This window comes from Oncorhynchus masou, chromosome 33 (assembly GCF_036934945.1).
Source record: "Oncorhynchus masou masou isolate Uvic2021 chromosome 33, UVic_Omas_1.1, whole genome shotgun sequence".
In the NCBI taxonomy this organism is placed as follows: domain Eukaryota; kingdom Metazoa; phylum Chordata; class Actinopteri; order Salmoniformes; family Salmonidae; genus Oncorhynchus; species Oncorhynchus masou.
In genome coordinates this window covers 29375017-29394792 of record NC_088244.1, presented here as the reverse complement: position 1 = coordinate 29394792, position 19776 = coordinate 29375017, and the positions used below count along the sequence as shown (strand labels likewise).

Sequence of the window (19776 nt, the reverse complement as noted above, 5' to 3'; positions counted from 1 at the left end):
TAGGAGGGTATCGGTCCATGTGATAGGCAGGTTGCTTTTCTGTTCATTGTCTTGGAAGCATAATCACATGTAGTATATTTTTGGTTTTTGTGCTCTAGAATCAGCTGCTGCTTTGTATGTGGTATTCTAAATTTTGTTAGGATCCTCATTAGCTATTGCAAAAGCAGCGGCTACTCTTCCTGGTGTCCTTCCTCGAGACCAGTGGGGGAGGAGAGAGAGATTTGCTGGAGAAAGCAGAGATATGCATCTTGACTCTTCATTTGAGATTATCTTGCCTCGTACCTGTGTATGAGTCTCTTTCTCTCGATGGGTGTCTTTTTTCTCTCTGTGTGTCTTTTTCTCTTGATGTGCGTGTCTTTTTTTCTTGATGTGCGTGTCTTTTTTCTCTTGATGTGCGTGTCCTTTTTCTCTTGATGTGCGTGTCCTTTTTCTCTTGGTGTGTGTCTTTTTCTCTTGATGTGTGTGTCTTTTTTCTCTTGTTGTGCGTGTCTTTTTTCTCTTGATGTGTGTCTTTTTCTCTTGATGTGCGTGTCTTTTTTCTCTTGATATGCGTGTCTTTTTCTCTTGGTGTGTGTGTCTTTTTTCTCTTGATGTGTGTCTTTTTCTCTTGGTGTGTGTGTCCTTTTTCTCTTGATGTGTGTGTCGTCTTTCTCTTTGTGTCTTTTTCTCTTGATGTGCGTGTCTTTTTCTCTTGGTGTTTGTGTCTTTTTTCTCTTGATGTGCGTGTCTTTTTTCTCTTGATGTGTGTCTTTTTCTCTTGATGTGCGTGTCTTTTTTCTCTTGATGTGCGTGTCTTTTTCTCTTGGTGTGTGTGTCTTTTTTCTCTTGATGTGCGTGTCCTTTTTCTCTTGATGTGTGTGTCGTCTTTCTCTTTGTGTGTCTTTTTCTCTTGATGTGTGTCTTTTTTCTCTTGATGTGTGTGTCGTCTTTCTCTTGATGTGTGTGTCTTTTTTCTCTTGATGTGCGTGTCTTTTTCTCTTGATGTGCGTGTCTTTTTCTCTTGATGTGTGTGTCTTTTTTCTCTTGATGTGCGTGTCCTTTTTCTCTTGATGTGCGTGTATTTTTTCTCTTTGTGTGTGCACTGAATGAGAAACAGAGATTTACAATTCTGTGTGTGTACTGCGAGTAGTCGCTTGCAGCGATGTGGGCAACCTGTGGCCACAACAGCTCCTTGCTTCTCCATCCCCCGCCCCCTCGGGGGAGGGGGGTGGGGGGAGTGTGACGTAACCCCGCCTAGCCTTCGCGCTGCGTGAGCACGTCACTACCCAGAGGTCACTAGTCGCTCCACGTTAGCATCTCAGCCAGTAGCCCTACACATGTTTCTTCTCTTCCGGAACTGGACAATTCTAGTGTGAGTGAGAATGACTGAGCATTTCAAAGGGCACAGAAAAAGAACTTCAATCTGAGTCTATACTACGACAAAGACACATTTGTCATGTACTGTACTTTTGTGGAATCTATGACTGTCTGTTCATACTGGGTTCATATTGAATGTTCTCTCCAAGAATACCTACACACTAACACACACACTTGACTTACATAATGTACTTATCCTTGTCTTGATTGTAGCTGCCCATCAGTCAACTCTGCCCTTTGTATGACCAGGACGTGTGTGTGGCATTCCTTTATGTTAGGATGAGAACGTCTGTTGGTTTGCTGTTTCACGTGGACCTCTGTGTGCAGTACGCTAGTGTGGAGGGAAGGACGCGGCTCAGGGTAGGTCTGATTCATGCTGCTCACCCTCCGCTCTGCTCCGGCACAGAGAGGCCAGCCATGGCTAATACTATCAGATGTTGTCAGACTCACAGCCATGGAACAAACAGCACTGGCCACACCACTAGGATGGAGAGGAGCTGGGATTTTTTTAATGTGTCTTACAGCTAGACACTGATCATGTGTTCATGCCATGACAAATCTGTCTCCCCTCTTGCTGTAAGTCTTAAGAAGGTCTTGGTTTTTGCAGGTAGAATTAAATAGGCCATTATCAGTGGTGAGCCAGCACACATACAGTGTGTAGGTTGAAGCTGGTTTCTATTTGGATATTGTTATGGTTGATTTATCCAGCTTTTACAAGTATACCCAAAGCTATAAAACATGTTCCTCTGAAGTAGCCCGCATGTAACAGTAGGGAGTAAATCTCTTTTAAAAAGCTTTGGATGACAAAACGGTTGACGTGTGTCACAGATGCGAGACGGCAGGCTCCTTTTTGTGTGGTCGTGCCATGTCCCTGCAGCAGAAAGAGAGGGAGACCGAGAGAAACCAAGAACAAGAGATCCTTAATTTAGACCAAAAACAAATAGGGGAAACAGGAAGAAACAAGTTGTCAAAACCCAAACCGACAAAACCGCAGTAGAATTGAAGTCGCGGAGGCTTGTGGTTTATTTCCACAAACGGAGGCTTTTTATTTTCGAGTGTTTTCTTCTGCGCTGTGGTCTTTGTTTAGTGCAGTTCACACAAGGCCAGACTCAGCCACTCTGTCTGTCCTTCTCTCTCCGCATCTCCAGAAAAGCAGGTAGCGTTTTGTTTTCCCTCTGCTCTGATCATATATTTTTTTAACTGTCTCCTCCTCTCTCTCAGCTCAAGCTGTCTGTGAGGGACTACCTCTCCTCTCACTCACACTCTCTCTCACACTCTCTCTCACACACTCACTCACACTCTCTCTCACACACTCTCTCTCTCTCTCACACACGCATCTGGAGCCTCTGCTTTGTGTCAAGTCAGAGAGGAGGGGCCAACACCTATCCTGGGTGCCCTGTAACCTCCCCCTAACCCCTAATCCCTGTCTCGTGGCCCTGCTTCGGAGACTCCATAACTGGCAGAATAGAGGCCCAGCTGGCACCTCCTCCCACAGGGTGTGATCCAACCTGGCACACCGTGTGTGGGTATTCTCCTGCCAGCTGTCGGCTACCCTGCTGTGGCATGACTGACACTCGGGCACAATTGTTGTTGACTGGCACAGAGAAGCTAGGCTAGGGGGGGTCTAGGGGTTTCTCTTTCAACGGCATCAGTAATTCATTCATTATCTTTCGGCTTGCATTATGTTTATCATTGAACCTGTATGCAAAACCTGTGTGTTCGCTCTCAGACCTGTCGTCGACAGCATACTTGCCTGTAAACCAGGGGTTCCCAAACTGTTTTGGCCCGCGACCCCATTTTGATATAAAAAAAGGGAGCAATGTCAAAAATGAATCAACGGCCAAATGTTGACTATTTTAATTGGGGCTATTACAGTCTTAAAAATCTTGAATACTTTTGAGAGTATGGTTTGAAATGACTGAAATTCATCAGAAAATTATTGGGAAGTTAATCATCTATAACCTTCGGTTTAGAAAAGAACATCATTGATTGTTATTTTCCCCCATTCAGATTTAGTGCCTGGTCTAGTCTCATCTGTTCTAATGAGTCCTGCGCGGTTTGTGGGCATTTTAGAGGGAAACAGAAGACGTGTTCCTGAGCTTTTGTAGCTTAAACGGTTCAAAGGAAAGAGACACATTTGTAGGAAGAAAACACAACCCGCTGTTTTATTCCATCCATGTCTCGCGGTCACTGATGTAACCCCGGTTCTATGTACCAAGCTTGATTTTCAAATGTTTTATATACAGTACCAGTCAAAAGTTTGTACACACCTACTCATTAAAGGGTTTTTCTTTATTTTTTACTATTATTTACATTGTAGAATAATAGTGAAGACAAGTTATGAAATAACACATAGGGAATCCATGTAGTAACCAAACAAAGTGTTCAATAAATCCAAATATATTTTAGATTCTTCAAGGTAGGCACCGTTTACCTTGATGACAGCTTTGCACACTCTTGGTATTCTCTCAACCAGCTTCATGGGGTAGTCACCTGGAATGCTTTTCCAACAGTCTTGAAGGAGTTCCCACATTTTGCTGAGCACTTGATGGCTGCTTTTCCTTCACTCTGCGGTCCAACTCATCCCAAACCATCTCAATTGGGTTGAGGTCGGGTGATTGTGGAGGCCAGGTCTATCATTGAGTTGGAAATGCATTGGATATTAAGACCATTATTCAGTCTCAGCTGATCTATCAGACTCTATGTATTGTACGCCCCCTACTGGCTGCTGGTGGTAGGACTTGAAAATAAGAGTGGAGATTTGAAAACAAGCCCACTCTACTGAATATGCTGCTGACATAGGCTAGAGAACATTTGTAATGATGTTAACATGTTGTTACAATATTCATATATGGGTCTTATCCTATCTTGCGGTGTTATGAAATGATCTGTAATATTTGCTGTTTGATATAGAGATTACGTTTGGCTACGGCATATGCTGCAACTCACTCAGCTTCCGCTTTATCTTGGTGTGTGGTTGCTTTTTGAGTGGAAAAGCCTGTTGTAATGTTGTCATAGTGAACATATTGGTTTTGATCCTTTCTCTCTGCACTCGGAGATGATCTGCATTTAAAGATCTTTGCTCTGTCCACTCCGTCTGCCTTCCTGTGTCGTCAGAAATGTGACATTTGACCATCCATCCGTTGTTCTACTCTCAGGGACACTGACTGTATTGACATGAGTCTTATCCCTCTGGCATTGTAGCTCGCTGGGTCACCTTGGTAACGTATGCTTGCCGCCTCTGCATGTGAAGCGCTGCATGGATTACACTCACCACGCTTTGTGTCTGTCACCACAACACTCACCTCTCTCTCACACTGGTGGTCACCCCCATCTCTGTCTGCATGAAGCAGTTACTTAAACAACCAAGCGACACATGACATATTGTCATCACAGAAGTGTCTTTCCTGAGTCTGGTGGCCTTTACTAAATGTCAACAGACTGTCCTTTCGTCACATTTATAGCAGGCCATGCCATATAAGAAGCAGCTGTTAGTCAGTTCTACTCAACAGGGACTGTTACCAATCACGACTTCAGTCCCCTCTCCCCAGCAACCCATGCTCTCAGCCAGCCAGCGCTCCCCTTTGGCTTTGTCATCCTGGTTGGTGCTCCTGGAAAACCTGCTGATGCACAACCAAATTTCGAAATTGCACCTATTGTATTATACTATTCTAACCCTCAGCAGTAAGTTGAGACCCCGACTGAGTTCCTAAACGGGGACAGCCTTATTGGAAATTTATCCTCGTGCCTTCAAAAAATGTGGGCCACCAGTTGCCCAACCCTGATCTGACCGTGACTCACTTAATGCACCCTTCCTTCTGTACTCCCAATACCCACCACACCTACTTCTATCTCAACCACCTCTATGTTGATGCTCACCCCTTGCCTTCAATTCCTGGTCCCCCCCCCAACAGAACAACGACAACGAGACCCCTCTCCACTGTGCCGCCCAGTACGGCCACACCCAGGTGGTGCGTCTGCTGCTGGAGGAGCTGACGGACCCCACCATGAGGAACAACAAGTTTGAGACTCCACTGGACCTGGCGGCGCTCTACGGCCGTCTGGAGGTGGTCAAGCTGCTTCTCACCGCCCACCCCAACCTGCTCTGCTGCAACACCAAGAAACACACACCGCTGCACCTGGCGTCACGCAACGGACACCTGGCCGTGGTGGAGGTGCTGCTGGCGGCCGGCATGGACATCAACTACGAGGTGAGGACTGAGAGGAACACGGGGTCTGTTGTCTCCTGCGGGCTCAGTTATTATTTTCAGTGTGTTGGTGCGAGAGTGTAGAGTTGTGTGTATGTATAGAGACAGAATGTGTCCATAATAATATTTTGTATAAAAACAATGTGGTATGTTGTGATTGGATCGTGGATGGCTTCATCTGCTGTTTCCAGCATTTAAGCCTACATACAGTGCATTCGGAAAGTATTCAGACCCCTTGACTTTTTCCACATTTAGTTACGTTACAGGCTAAATAAATCATCAATCTACACACAATACCCCATAATGACAAAGCGAAAACAGGTTTTTAAAGAAGTTTGCAAATATATTACAAATTAAAAACTGAAATATCACATTTCCATAAGTACTCAGACCCCTTTCCTCAGTACTTTGTTGAAGCACCTTTGGCAGTGATTACAGCCTTGAGTCTTCTTGGGTATGATGCTTGGCACACCTGTATTTGGGAAATTTCTGCAGATCTTCTCAAGCTCTGTCAGGTTGGATGGCAAGCGTCGCCGCGCAGCTTTTTTCAGGTCTCTCCAGAGATGTTCGATCGGGTTCAAGTCCGGGCTCTGGACTGGTCACTCAAGGACATTCAAAGACTTGTCGCGAAGCTACTACTGCGTTGTCTTGGCTGTGTGCTTAGCAGGGTTGGGAAGGTTACATTCTGTAACCTGTTACAGTTACTAGTTACCTGTCCCAGATTATAATCAGTAATGTAACTTTTGGATTACCCAAACGCAGTAATGTAATCTGATTACTTTCCATTACTTTTAGATGACTTTCCGCTTACGAGGCATTCGAAGAAGACAAGCATGTATGTTACCAATTGAACGACATCTATTGCAGGATAAATCAATGTTAAAGTTAACATAGCTGGCCATATATGGATGTTACATTTTACTTTATGGGTTGGTTATGTAGGCTTCTTCTAACCCATCGCTTTCTACTTCATATAATAATATGATTAAATTATAATTATATAAATTATATAATTGCATTAATAACCAAAGTCTCTCAGAATTTCAATCATCACAATAAATGTTATATCCCTTGATCTTCAAGAATAGGACTTGGAAGTATAGATTCACCAAATTGTTTTTCCTGCGCATGACTCCAAGACTAAGGATTTATTAGCCAGCCCTACTCTGTTGTTTATGATTTTGTTGTCATGCAGGACTGATTGGGCTCATTTGATTGGAGTTGAAAAATAAACACTGCACTCATGGAATGGCATGGTTTGAGCACTACTGAAAAGTACTATTTACATGTGAAAAATGAATGCCACATGCTGCATTTGCTATAGGCCGATTGTTCAACTTTTTGTTGGTGATGTCTTGATAATATGCAGCTGTTTAAAGGGCAAATCCACAGATGAAACAATAACAAAACAGCCTGCCTCTGTTTTGGTAAAAAGCTGAGGGATGCGCCTGGAGAAATTGTAACCACTCTCAGATGAATAGACAGAGCTATGGATGCAAGGACTGACCGTCCATGATATCAACATTATTGTTTTAACCATGCTATGAGGCTATTCAGTGTTTGTTTACATTTGCAATGTTCTCCATTTCGAGTATCATAGTAAAGGGTCTGAGTACTTATTTAAATAAGGTATTTAATTATTATCTTTTTTTTTTATACATTAACAAAAATTTCTAATAACCTGTTTTCACTTTGTCATTTTGGGGTATTGTGATGAGGATTTTTATTTATTTAATGCATTTTTAGAACAATGCAGAAACGAACAAAATGTGGAAAAGGTCAAAAGGTCTTGATACAACCCTATTGAGCTCTTTATTTAGGCTAAAGAACTGATGGCTTTTGGCCCTATCCCCTTTCTTATACCAAACTGTGCCATCCATCTGTCGTGTCCTACCTCCACTCCCCTCCTCTCTGCTGTATAGCAGGTATGGGCCAATGGCAAGAATCCTTCAGGCTCTGCTTCCTGCAGGTTCCCATTAGCATGGTGCTGCGAGCTGGAAAATGATCTGCTTTGATTCCTCAACCAAATAATTGTCCGTAGCAAAACACGCTGGGGTGGCATTCGGTGGGGTACAAGTAAACTCGCCAAACTTCTATTTCACGCAGGTCAAACCTGTCCTGTGTGTTCAAGAAGTATCCTGCAGGTTTAGCTTTAAGCTGTATGTCCTAGCTGACCAAGATAAGAGGAGTGGAATTGAAGTCAGTGGTGCGGTGGGATAGATAGGTCTTCACCTGTTCCTCTCAGCATGGAGGGTCAGGAGGGTTAGAGATCTGACCTCTGCTGTGCTGCATGCTACTGGCGGGGAGTCTACTTTGATGTCTTTACGTGTTTTGTTATTGCTCAACCTTGCACTGTGTCGATTCCGGTATAATTGTGGTGTGTTTGTTGGGTCTCTCTGCAGACGGAGAAGGGCAGCGCCCTCCATGAAGCAGCTCTCTTCGGGAAGACTGACGTGGTGCAGAAACTTCTGCGTGCAGGTCAGACTCTGATGCCTCCAAGACGCAGCACAACACATTTCTATAACTGGCGAATAATGCAGATATATGGCATAGCCCTCTGCTCATTTGTCACTCCTCTCCTAATCCCCTGCTCTGTCCTCTGTCTCTCGTCGTGTCTCCGTTTGTCCTGCTCCAGGGGTTAATGTGAACATGGTGGACAGCAAGGGTCTGACAGCGCTGGACACTGTCAGAGAAATGCCCTCTCAGAAGAGCCGACAGATAGCAGCTCTAATCCTGGGTAAGAAGTACAGATATCATTGGTTCCCTATGCGACTTAATGAAAGGTTACCTTGACCACAAACTGATTTCACAGATTTGTTTGTCTCACTAATGTTATTTGAATGACCTTTTCTTCCGCAACTCTCTGCAGGCCATATGTCAGGAAATCCCCCTGTTTTACACTTGCCTCCTCCCCCTGTCCCTCCACCTAATGAGAGCCCTAGCCTTCGGAAAAAAGGTATGTCATAGCGATACAGAAAACCTTGAGTTGAGTGAGCAGTGACAGGATATGGTGTTTAACACGTCAATATATTAAGATATGTATGTGTGTTCTAGGTGAGCTGGGGGTGGTGAGTGAGCTGATCTCGGGGCTGGCCCCGGGGCCTGAGGAGGAGAGCCCGTATGAGGCTCTGTTCGAGGCCACTTCCTGTCACTCTCTGGACAGTCTGACCAGTGGCAAGTCCTCCGACAGGGACTCTGGACGACCTGATAGTGAAGCCGGAAAGGTTTGTCTGGAACTGCGTTACACTACAGAAACACACAACATGTGACAGGGATTTTGAGTCGATGGGCACCTAAATACATTTCCTCCACTAGAGGGCGATGGTTCTCTGCATGTGATTGTTGTTGAGTTGAGTGGACTGGATATACAAGTCTTCCTGTCAGAATTTGCGTATTTCTTAAAGACCAAATCTATGTTTGAATTCAAGGCTCCAGTTCTCATCTTTTCAGCCAACCTTGTAGTTCAAGATAATGTGTCAATCTAATGTCTGAGCACAATCACTGATTTCATTCTCTGTTTGCCAATTACAGAAAGACCGGCTTGCTCACCAATCCCAGCATGCCCCTGGCCAGGAAGAGGAGCTTAACTCAGAGGTCAGTATCTATGGTCATTACAGCTCCTCTTTGAAGGACTATGTTGCCACTTCTATAGGCCAGAGTTTTAATAGGCTTTATCCAGAATGTCACTGTTGGCATGTGGCGTGAGCAAATGTTAGTCAGCCGCTTAGAATGTCAGAGGTTCTGCGGGCGCCACACCTTCCTGACGATTCTCTCCGTGTCTGCTCAAATCACACAAACCCTTCATGAATATTAATCTGAGTGTGGCTTTGGTTAGAGGAAGGAAGAGAAGAGGGGGGGCGATGGGGGTGAAGCGGAAAGGGACTGCACTGGTTATGGGAGAGGGGGAGCGGACTCGATCTATTCAGTGGCTGACAAGGGGGTAAACATGGTATCATGAGACTGTTGTGGAATCATGGAAAGTACTGCCAGTGTTGGGATTATAGGATGGTGTTAGTTTTAAATACCCTAGTGCCCTTAGTCACACCCTTTATTTAATGGTGTCCTCTTAAAAGCTAGGGTTGTGTTTACCCAGCCGTACAATAACCATATATGTACTCCACCCTCTGTGGTTTTGGGGTAATTTTGGCTAATTTTCTGAAAGTGATCAATTATTTTAAGCAGCCCCCATATCCCATAATTCCTGCTTCTTTAGTGTGCTATGCATGAGCTGACAACTGTGGCCAAGAGTCTCACAACAACCATTAGAAGGTGCTGTGGAGGGACTTTTACATCACTGTAGGAGGCACCAGCATCATAGCCTGAGAAAAGTATGGATTAGCCTTATACAAATGATAATGAGGCTGTGTTGTTGACCTGCCTTCCCTCGACCTACAGGCCCTGTACACTAACAGCAGCATCGATGAGAGAGGGAAGGAGGAGGCGGATCACGCGTATGAGTTGCTGCTCTCCGCCCAGACAGAAGTCCCCCAGTCCGCACAGGACCCCCCATCACAGAAATGTACAGGTAACAACACACTGACAGTGGGACAGGGAGTGTAGAAAACGGTTTGGATATTCCAATTCCCTTCATGTTTCCTGACCAATGGCAGTTTATGTGGGAGTAAACATTGCGCCCTCAGCCTGGAGAATAAGAAACACTTGCTAACCTTTCCCCTCTCCAGCACCCCAACCACTCACAGCCCTCCCTGGTGCGTTGCAAAGTGTGACCCCTCATTCATAACAGGATTACACCAGGGCTGGAAAGGAGCAGGGGTCAGTTTCCAAACCGCTCCCTAAACCCCTCCTCTTTTGCTCTGTCTGGTAGTAACCCTGTCCCTTAACACAGCAATGGTTTAACCTCATCACCAGTAGGACAGAGCCAGGAATATGCTGCTTACGTATGATATCCTACTCAAAATCAAATCACGTACATAGTTTACAGCATGTATAAATGGAGCAGTGAAATGCTGCGCGCTAGCTCCCTCAACATTTGTAGTCATCAGGATGGTCCATGCCATATCGGGTGACTCATTCCTTAGCTTTTGAATGACACCGCATTTCATTGGATTAAAGGGGATTGAATTAACAGCTAATTGGAGTCCCTCTCTGTTGATATAGATGTTTTAACAGTCCCCCATGGTTTCTGTTGTCACATTCATTAATACATGAATAGGATGTCATTAAACATTGTCATAGGAACGAATGTGGCGGGTCTAATTGCTGATGTAATCGTGTTTCCTTTTACGTGGATGAGACTGTTGCAGTCCTCCGTAATGTTGTTAAGATTTTAAATAGGGGGCTTCCCCAGTGGTGCTCTAAGGCACTTTCTCGCAGTGCTAGAGGCGTCACTACAGACCCGGGTTTGATCCTGGGCTGTATCACAACCAGCCGTGATCGGGAGTCCCATAGTGCAGCGAATAATTAGCCCAGCGTCGTCCAGGTTAGGGGAGGGTTTGGCCGGGGGGGATTTTACTTGGCTCATCGCGCTCTAGCGACTCCTTGTGGCGGGCCAGGCGCCTGCAGGCCGACCTCGGTCATCAGGTGAACAGTGTTTACTCCGACACATTAGTGCGGCTGGCTTCCAGGTTAAGCGGACGGGTGTTAAGAAGAGCGGTTTGGTGGGTCATGTTTCGGAGGACACATGACTCGACCTTCGCCTCCCGAGCCCGTTGGGGAGTTGCAGCGATGAGACAAGATCGAAATTGGGGAGGAAAAAGGAGAAAAAATATAACAACAACAAAAAGATGTTAAAGTTGGTTGGAGGAAGGTTTGTTTTTGATGGCTGCTTCATCGGCAGCTGTTCTCTCTGTTTTAAAATGGCTGTCTGAAGTTCGTCTGACCATGGTCACCAACACTACCCATACTACCATGTGTATAAAACATTATCTTTATTGTACTTCCCTTTCCTATTAACTTTGTATAATATCATCCCCGGAAATCTTGAGATGAATTAAATAGAAATTAAATTATATGATATTAATTGACTGCCTTACTCATGGTGACCTAACTAACTGCTGTCTGTCCTGTCTCCCCAGATGAGAACGCTACCTCCCAACAGTCTTCCAACAGTCTTCTACCTCAGGTATGACCTGCTGTGCCTCTCCTCCTTCTCTCATCCCTCCATCTATTTCCCATGCAATCTGTCATCTGAGTCACCATAGAGATTGAGATTCCAACAGCAGGCTCTTGCTTGAATGTGCTCAGAGTATGGAACACTGACGAACAACAAGTTTATTTACAGCCAGCTAGCTACATATGTTTCCGTCAGTCACACACTACTTTCCTCTCAGTGGCACAGAGCACGACATTGACCCAGGGCACGACATTGACCCAGGGCACGACATTGACCCAGGGCACGACATTGACCCAGGGCACGACATTGACCCAGGCCACGACATTGACCCAGAGCACGACGTTGACCCAGAGCACGACGTTGACCCAGGGCACGACATTGACCCAGGGCACGACATTGACCCAGGGCACGACATTGACCCAGGGCACGACATTGATCCAGAGCACGACATTGACAAAGGGCTACAGGAAAGGTCCCTTGGCTCCTCCACATGCTTTGACATGTTTCTCTAAACATTTATTTTCCCTGTATGGTGCTGCTCCATGGGAGGTGTAAATCTCTCCACATACAGGTACTTCATCAGGCAATATGGCTCCATGACCGAGGTCCTCTGTCAATCTCTCTGTTTAGTGACTCTGTAGCCGACCCTGGCCCCTGAGACTCCTGGAGATTTACAGCCTCACCCTCGCTCCTCTCCGCTCTCCATCTCTTTTAATTACTCTTTTCCTGAGATGTAACTCGAGGTCCCTATGAAGCTGCCCTTTCTATTTATGATCCTATCGTATCTATTTATACTGCCTTTTCATTTTTATTATCCAGTTAGCTGCCACAAGGTTTTATTTGCGTTGCCTTCTCCTCCTATAAACTGTAATCACATCGCTTTTATTCCCTTTTGGAGAGACTGTCCGTTTGCTGCCTAATTATAAAAAACAAGTCTCAGTGACTGGCTGGCTGGCGTCCTTTGCCTTCTAATCAACAGCCAGCCATCTGAGGCTATCATCCATATTAGGTATGATGATGCACGGCAACTGTCGCTGGCGGCGGTAATGGAAGCAATCACTGGAACGCTTTCTTCACTTAATATCAGAGTGTGGGGTGAATTAGAGCTGTGGTAAAAGTCTGATTTGCTACTGTTAGTGTTTTTATTAGGACCCTCATTAGCTACTGCTAAAGCAGCTATTCCTGGGGTCCAGACAAAACATAAAACATGACATAATACAGTACATTAATCGAACAGCCCAAAGACAGAACCACATACAGTCATGTGAACAAGTAAGTACACCCTTTGGGAAGTGGTCTTTTTTTACCCCCTCGTATTTGGACACCTGCCTTTACCATCAACTAAAATGGCAAAAATTAGGATCAGGTGCACCAAAACAGGTGCAAGTTATTAGTTATAGTATAGTTATAGTACCTTGGGGAGGGTCCAGCCTTCCATAAAGATTAGAAATTTGGTCTGTTTTGGTCTCAACCTTATGGGTGTGTGGTAAGACATCATGTAAAGATCAAAAGACCTCAGAGGCCCTCAGAAGAAAGATTATTGATGTCTGGGAGGTGTTACAAATCCATTTCCAAGCAATTTGAAGTACATCGTTCCACTGTCCGACAGATCCTCTTCAAATGGAGTAAATTCCAGACCACTGGCAATCTACCTAGGAGAGGTCGTCCCACCAAATTCAGCCCAAGAGCTGACCAAAAGATGCTCATAGAAGTCTCTGAACCCCAGAGTAACATCAAGGGATCTACATGCCTCTCTTTCCACAATTAATATCGAAGTGATTCGATGAGTCAACTGTCAGAAAGTGACTGCACAAACTTGGCCTAAATGGGAGCTCAGGAAGGAAGAAGACTCTGCTCTCAAAAAATAATATCAAGACAAGACTGATGTTTGCCAGACAACACCTGGGTAAAGACCAAACTACTGGAACAATGTGCTCTGGACAGATGAGTCAAAGGTGGAGTCGTTTGGCCGCAATGCCAGACGCCATCTTTGTTGAAGACAAACACTGCCTTTGAACAGAAGAACCTCATACCGACCGTAAAGCATGGAGGGAGGCGGTGGCTTTATGTTTCGGGGCTGCTTTGCTGCCTGAGGGCCAACTTGGAATCATTTAGTCAACCATGAATTCCATATTGTACCAGAGAATTCTTGAGGAGAATGTGAGGCCCTCTGTCAAAAAGCTGAACCGTACATGGATCTTGCATCAGGACAATGATCCAAAACACGTAAACAAAGCTACAACAGAATAGCTCAAAAAGATGAAATGCAGGGTTATGGAATGGCCGAGTCAAAGCCAAGATCTCAATCCTGTCAATGCTGTGGGGGGACTTGAAGCAGGCTGTGAAAGCAAGAAATCCCTCCAACATGACAGTTGAAGCAGTACTGTAAAGAAGAGTGGGAAATTCCTCCCAGTCGATACACTGTAAGACTGATAGATAGTTACAAACGGCTACATGAAGTTATTTCAGGCAAAGGGGGCAACACCAGCTATTGAAGCTAGGGGTGTACTCATTTTTTTCCTCACTATGGAATTGCATTTCTGTCGATTTTTGATGAATAAATTATTGCAAAGTATAATATTTCAGTTTAATTAGGTTACCTTTCTGTCAATAGTGTTGAAGTGAAGATTACATGTCCATCTGTCAAAATATTTCCCAAAAAATACAACTTTCCAGGGGGTGTACTTACTTTTTCACGTGACTGTACATTTAAAGTTAGAATACCCACTTTTGTACATTTATGCCTTAACATTCCATGTATCATGTACTCATAATCATCATCAATGTTAATGGCTATACTACAGCCATTCATTTTCACATACATGTTTTCCGTACATGCTCTACAGATACAATTACTTTCTCTAAGCTGGCCATGATATCCACATCTCAAAGCTCCAGTATTCTCGAGACGTCATGAAGTCTCACAATACACTAACAGCAACAGTCCTTGTACTTTCAGCTGACTCAGGCCAATATTATCAACAGATACCGTATGAACGTTGAATCACACATTCAAGTCTAAGATCCTTAGCACAAACAGATGCTGGCAGGATCATGTGTTTTCCATCCTTGGTCCTTCTGTCGGACGTCATTGTTCTGCATAATCACATGATGCTGTTGAATGTAAACGCACCACTTCACTCACTGTGCTGGCAGCGGTGAGTGTGGTGGTGGTTTTAGTTGTAATTCACAGCTGTCACTGTGCCCATCTCTCCACTGGTTTCCTCCAGCAGCGGAAGCCCACTGCCCCTAGTGACCTCCGATCTTCAGGCCAGACGGGCGACACCCTGAAGCTCCCCGGACCTCCTGTGGTTGGGCCAGGACGGACTGGCCTCGGCCTCACTGGTGGTGAGTTACACCCTCCACATGCTCTACCTGCTGGACGCCAGGGACCTGGCATGGGAGGTTTGTTTCTTAGCTCCACATTGACCCTGTGAGGCCTTGAACCACAGTGCCCCAAAACCGAATCTTACAGAAGTAATTACTCACTGCTATACCCCTGCTATACCCCCAGGTCATGAGCAAATCTGTGCTCTCGGACTCTGAGGAGCCAAAGGAGAGAGTAAAGTTGCTTGAGGAACAAGCCTGACTTTGCCAAACATAACCCATGCATTTTGCTCTAACTGTAATGTGAGAAATGTATTAGCGTCTGACTGCAGCGTGAGATTGGTCGGGTTGGATTAGTGCTGCCTGGAAATTCCAGAGGCTCAGCAGCTCTGGGTCTGGATTATGCTTGTTTAGAACAGATTGATTGACATTCAATGGCAAGTCAGCTGCAGAAAACTAGTTTGATCTGTCACATGGGACAGAATGCATGATCATATTTGACCATATTCCTATCTAAGAACCCCCGCCTACTTACTTTAATACAGTACTAGTAAAGCATCATGAGATGATGGGACAATTTCTCTCATTCTCTTCCCTCTAGTTCTTTGTTTATCTTGCTGCGTTCTCCTGTTCTCTCACACCATAGAAGACTCATACATGTCCAAGCAGTTAATAATCGTACACAGAACACAGACACATACCGACACATAGCCACTAAGCATGCTGTTTCTGTGACATGGATGTGTGCTGTTTGGGGACTCTTAATTGAAATAGAAGTGGGCCCAGTCCCTCTCCATTTCCATCTGAAAGCAGCTGCCTCTCAGGGATGGGAATTAGGGCTCTGCTCACGCACCCTGCTACTCTCAGCCACCTCCCGTCACGTCTCTCCCCCTCCATATTGTGTGTATGTGTGTAGACTGTTCTCTCTGCCACCACACGGAAAGTGGTACCGGAGCTCCAAGTCTAGGTCCAAAAGGCTTCTTTAACAGCTTCTACCCCCAAGCCATAAGACTGCTGAACAGTTAACCATACACCCGGACTATTTACATTGACCCCCTTTTTTTATACTGCTGCCACTCACTGTTTATTATCTATGTATAGTCACTTTACCCTTATCTACATGTACATTTGACCTCAATTATCTCGACTAACCTGTGTCCTTGCACATTGACTCGGTATCGGTACCCCCTGTATATAGCCTTGTTATTGTTATTTTTATTGTTACTTTTTAAAACTTTTGTTTATTTTTGTATTTTTTAAAGCATTATAATATTGTCTTGAAAAAAAAAACTGCATCGTTGGTTAAGGGCTTGTAAGTAAGCATTTCATGGTAAGATCATTTTGTATTCAGCGCATGTGTCAAATCCGATTTGATTCGTATGATGGAGGCATACTATGTCAGCAGCAGAGAGGGATCAGAGCACCTGTCACACACACTTTGCCTTCCTCAGCAGGAAGGAATCTCAGAAGATGTCCAATAGATTCCACATGCTTCCTGTTTCACAGGCATCTTAGCATGCATAGTGCATTATGCTTGGTAAGATTTCACATACCCCATAGTGATAAAGTTATCCGCCATAGTCATAACAATATCCCATGACTATCAACACATACATGAGAGGCTAGCATCACTAGATAGATATGCTAAGGTCTTAGGGCATATCTATTTTGTGAAAACCACATACAGTGCATTAGGAAGGTATTCAGACCACTTTTTCACATTTTATTGTTAGACTTATTCTAAAATGGATTAAATCGTTTCCCACCCCCCTCAATATTTTGTTATTTTTTATTTTACTAGGCAAGTCAGTTAAGAACAAATTCTTATTTTCAATGACGGCCTAGGAACAGTGGGTTAACTGCCTGTTCAGGGGAAGAACGACAGATTTGTACCTTGTCAGCTCGGGGATTCGAACTTGCAACCTTTCGGTTACTAGTCCAACGCTCTAACCACTAGGCTACCCTACCACACAATACCCCATAATGACAAAGCAAAAACAGGTTTTTAGAAATGTTTGCACATTTATTAAAAATTAAAAACTGAAATATCACATTTACATAAGTATTCAGACCCTTTAGTCAGTACTTTGTTGAAGCATCTTTGGCAGCGATTACAGCATTGAGTCTTCTTGGGTATGACGCTACAAACTTGGCACATCTGTATTTGGTGAGTTTCTCCCATTCTTCTCTGTAGATCCTCTCAAGCTCTGTCAGGTTTAATGGGGAGCGTCGCTGCACAGCTATATCCAGGTCTCTCCAGAGATGTTCAATCGGGTTCATCCAGGCTCTGGCTGGCACACTCAAGCATTTTCAGAGACTTGTCCCAAAGCCACTCCTGCATTGTCTTGACTTTGTGCTTAGGGTCATTGTCCTGTTGGAAGGTGAACCTTCGTCCCAGTCTGAGGTCCTCGATCCTGAGTCGTCTCCCAGTCCCTGCCGCTTAAAAACACCCCCACAGCATGATGCTGCCACCACCATGCTTCACCGTAGGGATAGCGCAAGGTTTTCTCCAGACGTGACGCTTGGCATTCAGGCCAAAGAGTTCAATCTCTAGAGATGCAACCTCTCTCATCGTCACTCAATGCCTAGGTTTACCCCCGCTGTACTCGCACCCTACCATACCCTTGTCTGTACACTATGCCCTGAATCTATCCTAATGCACCCAGAAATCTGCTCCTTTTATTCTCTGTTCCCAAAGAACTAGACGACCAGTTCTTATAGCCTTAAGCTGTACCCTCATTCTACTCCTTCTCTATTCCTCTGGTGATGTAGAGGTTAACCCAGGCGCTCTCATTTGTTGACTTCTGCAACCGTAACAGCCTTGGGTTCATGCATGTTAACATCAGAAGCCTCCTCCCTAAGTCTGCTTTACTCACTGCTTTAGCACACTCCGCCAACCCTTTTGTCCCTCCGTGTCTGAATCCTGGCTTAGGAAGGCCACCAAAAATTCTGAAATTTCCATCCCCAATTACAAAATTTTCTGTCAAGACAGAACTGCTAAAGGGGGCGGAATTGCAATCTACTGTAGAGACAGCCTGCAGAGTTCTGTCATACTATCCAGGTCTAAGTCCAAACAGTTCGAGCTTCTACTTTTAAAAATCCATCTCTCCAAAAATACGTCCCTCACTGTTGCAGGTTGTTATAGACCGCCCTCAGCTCCCAGCTGTGTCTTGGACACCATATGTGAATTGATTGCCGATCCTTGACTTCGGCGATGTCATTTACAAAATAGTCTCCAACACTCTACTCAGCAAACTGGATGCAGTCTATCACAGTGCCATCCGTTTTGTCACCAAAGCCCCATATACTACCCACCACTGCGACCTGTTTGCTCTTGTTGGCTGGTCCTCGCTACATATTCATCGCCAAACCCACTGGCTCCATGTCATCTATAAGTCTTTGCTAGGTAAAGCCCTGCCTTAGCTCAGCTCACTGGTCAGCATAGCAACACCCACCCGTAGCATGTGCTCCAGCAGGTATATTTCACAGGTCATCCCCAAAGCCAACACCCCCTTTGGCTGCCTTTCCTTCCAGTTCTCTGCTGCCAATGACTGGAACGAATTGCAAAAATCACTGAAGTTGGAGACATATCTCCATCACTAACTTTAAGCGTCAGCTGTCAGAGCAGCTTACTGATCGCTGCAGCTGTACACAGCCCATCTGTAAATAGCCCATCCAACTACCTACCTCATCCCCATATTTGTTTTTGTTTTTCTGCTCGATTGCATTCCAGTATTTCTACTTGCACATCCTCATCACCCTCATCGGAGCGGCAGGGTAGCCTAGTGGTTAGAGCGTTGGACTAGTAACCGGAAGGTTGCAACTTCAAATCCCCGAGCTGACAAGGTACAAATCTGTCATTCTGCCCCTGAACAGGCAGTTAACCCACTGTTCCTAGGCATTGAAAATAAGAATTTGTTCTTAACTGACTTGCCTAGTTAAATAAAGGTAAAATAAATAAATTCATCTGCACATATCACTCCAGAGCAAATGGCTAAATTGTAATTACTTTGCCACTATTAGCCTATTTATTGCCTTACCTCTTTACTTCATTTGCAGACACTCTGTACAGATTTTTCAATTGTGTTATTGACTGTATGTTTGTTTATCCCATGTGTAACTCTGTGTTATTTTGTCGCACTGCTTTGCTTTATCTTGGCCGGGTCGCAGTTGTAAATGAGAACTTGTTTTCAACTGGCCTACCTGCTTAAATAAAGGTGAAATATATATTTTTTTAAATAAATAAAATTAGCTGCCTTTTGGCTAACTCCAAGCGGGCTGTCATGTGCCTTTTACTGAGGAGTGGCTTACGTCTGGCCACTTTACCATAAAGGCCTGATTGCTGGAGTGCTGTAGAGATGGTTGTCCTTCTGGAAGGTTCTCCCATCTCCACAGAGAAACTCTGGAGCTCTATCAGAGTGACCATCGGGTTCTTGGTCACCTCCCTGACCAAGGCCCTTCTCCCTTGATTGCTCAGTTTGGCTGGGCAGCCAGCTCTAAGAAGAGTCTTGTTGGTTCCAAACTTCTTCCATTTAACAAGGATTGATGCCATTGTGTTCTTGGGGACCTTCAATGCTGTAGAACTTTTTTGGTACTCTTCCCCAGATCTATGCCTTCGACACAATCCTGTCTCGGACCGCTACGGATAATTACTTTGACCTCATGGCTTGGTTTTTGCTCTGACATGCACTGTTAACTGTGGGACCTTAAATAGACAGGTGTGTGCTTTTCTGAGTCATATCCAATCAATTGAATTTACCACAAGTGGACTCCAATCAATGTAGAAACAGCTCAATGATGATCAATGGAAAC

At 44.7% G+C, this 19776-nt stretch overlaps 1 protein-coding gene across 10 annotated transcripts in view; it reads left to right on the top strand.

Annotated features, from left to right (window-relative positions):
• The window catches only part of LOC135528211 (ankyrin repeat and SAM domain-containing protein 1A-like), a 118239-nt gene that overhangs the window by 47834 nt on the left and 50629 nt on the right, over positions 1 to 19776 (top strand). For 6 of the 10 annotated variants that reach the window (XM_064957145.1, XM_064957146.1, XM_064957143.1 and 3 more), the window contains 9 exons: positions 5271 to 5567; positions 7967 to 8042; positions 8200 to 8301; positions 8434 to 8520; positions 8619 to 8788; positions 9096 to 9158; positions 9960 to 10089; positions 11600 to 11646; positions 14868 to 14985. In XM_064957145.1, the coding sequence (XP_064813217.1) occupies positions 5271 to 5567; positions 7967 to 8042; positions 8200 to 8301; positions 8434 to 8520; positions 8619 to 8788; positions 9096 to 9158; positions 9960 to 10089; positions 11600 to 11646; positions 14868 to 14985 (1090 nt within the window). The remainder of the gene's footprint in view (positions 1 to 5270; positions 5568 to 7966; positions 8043 to 8199; positions 8302 to 8433; positions 8521 to 8618; positions 8789 to 9095; positions 9159 to 9959; positions 10090 to 11599; positions 11647 to 14867; positions 14986 to 19776) is intronic. The other 4 variants (XM_064957147.1, XM_064957139.1, XM_064957140.1 and 1 more) reach the window with 3 other exon arrangements.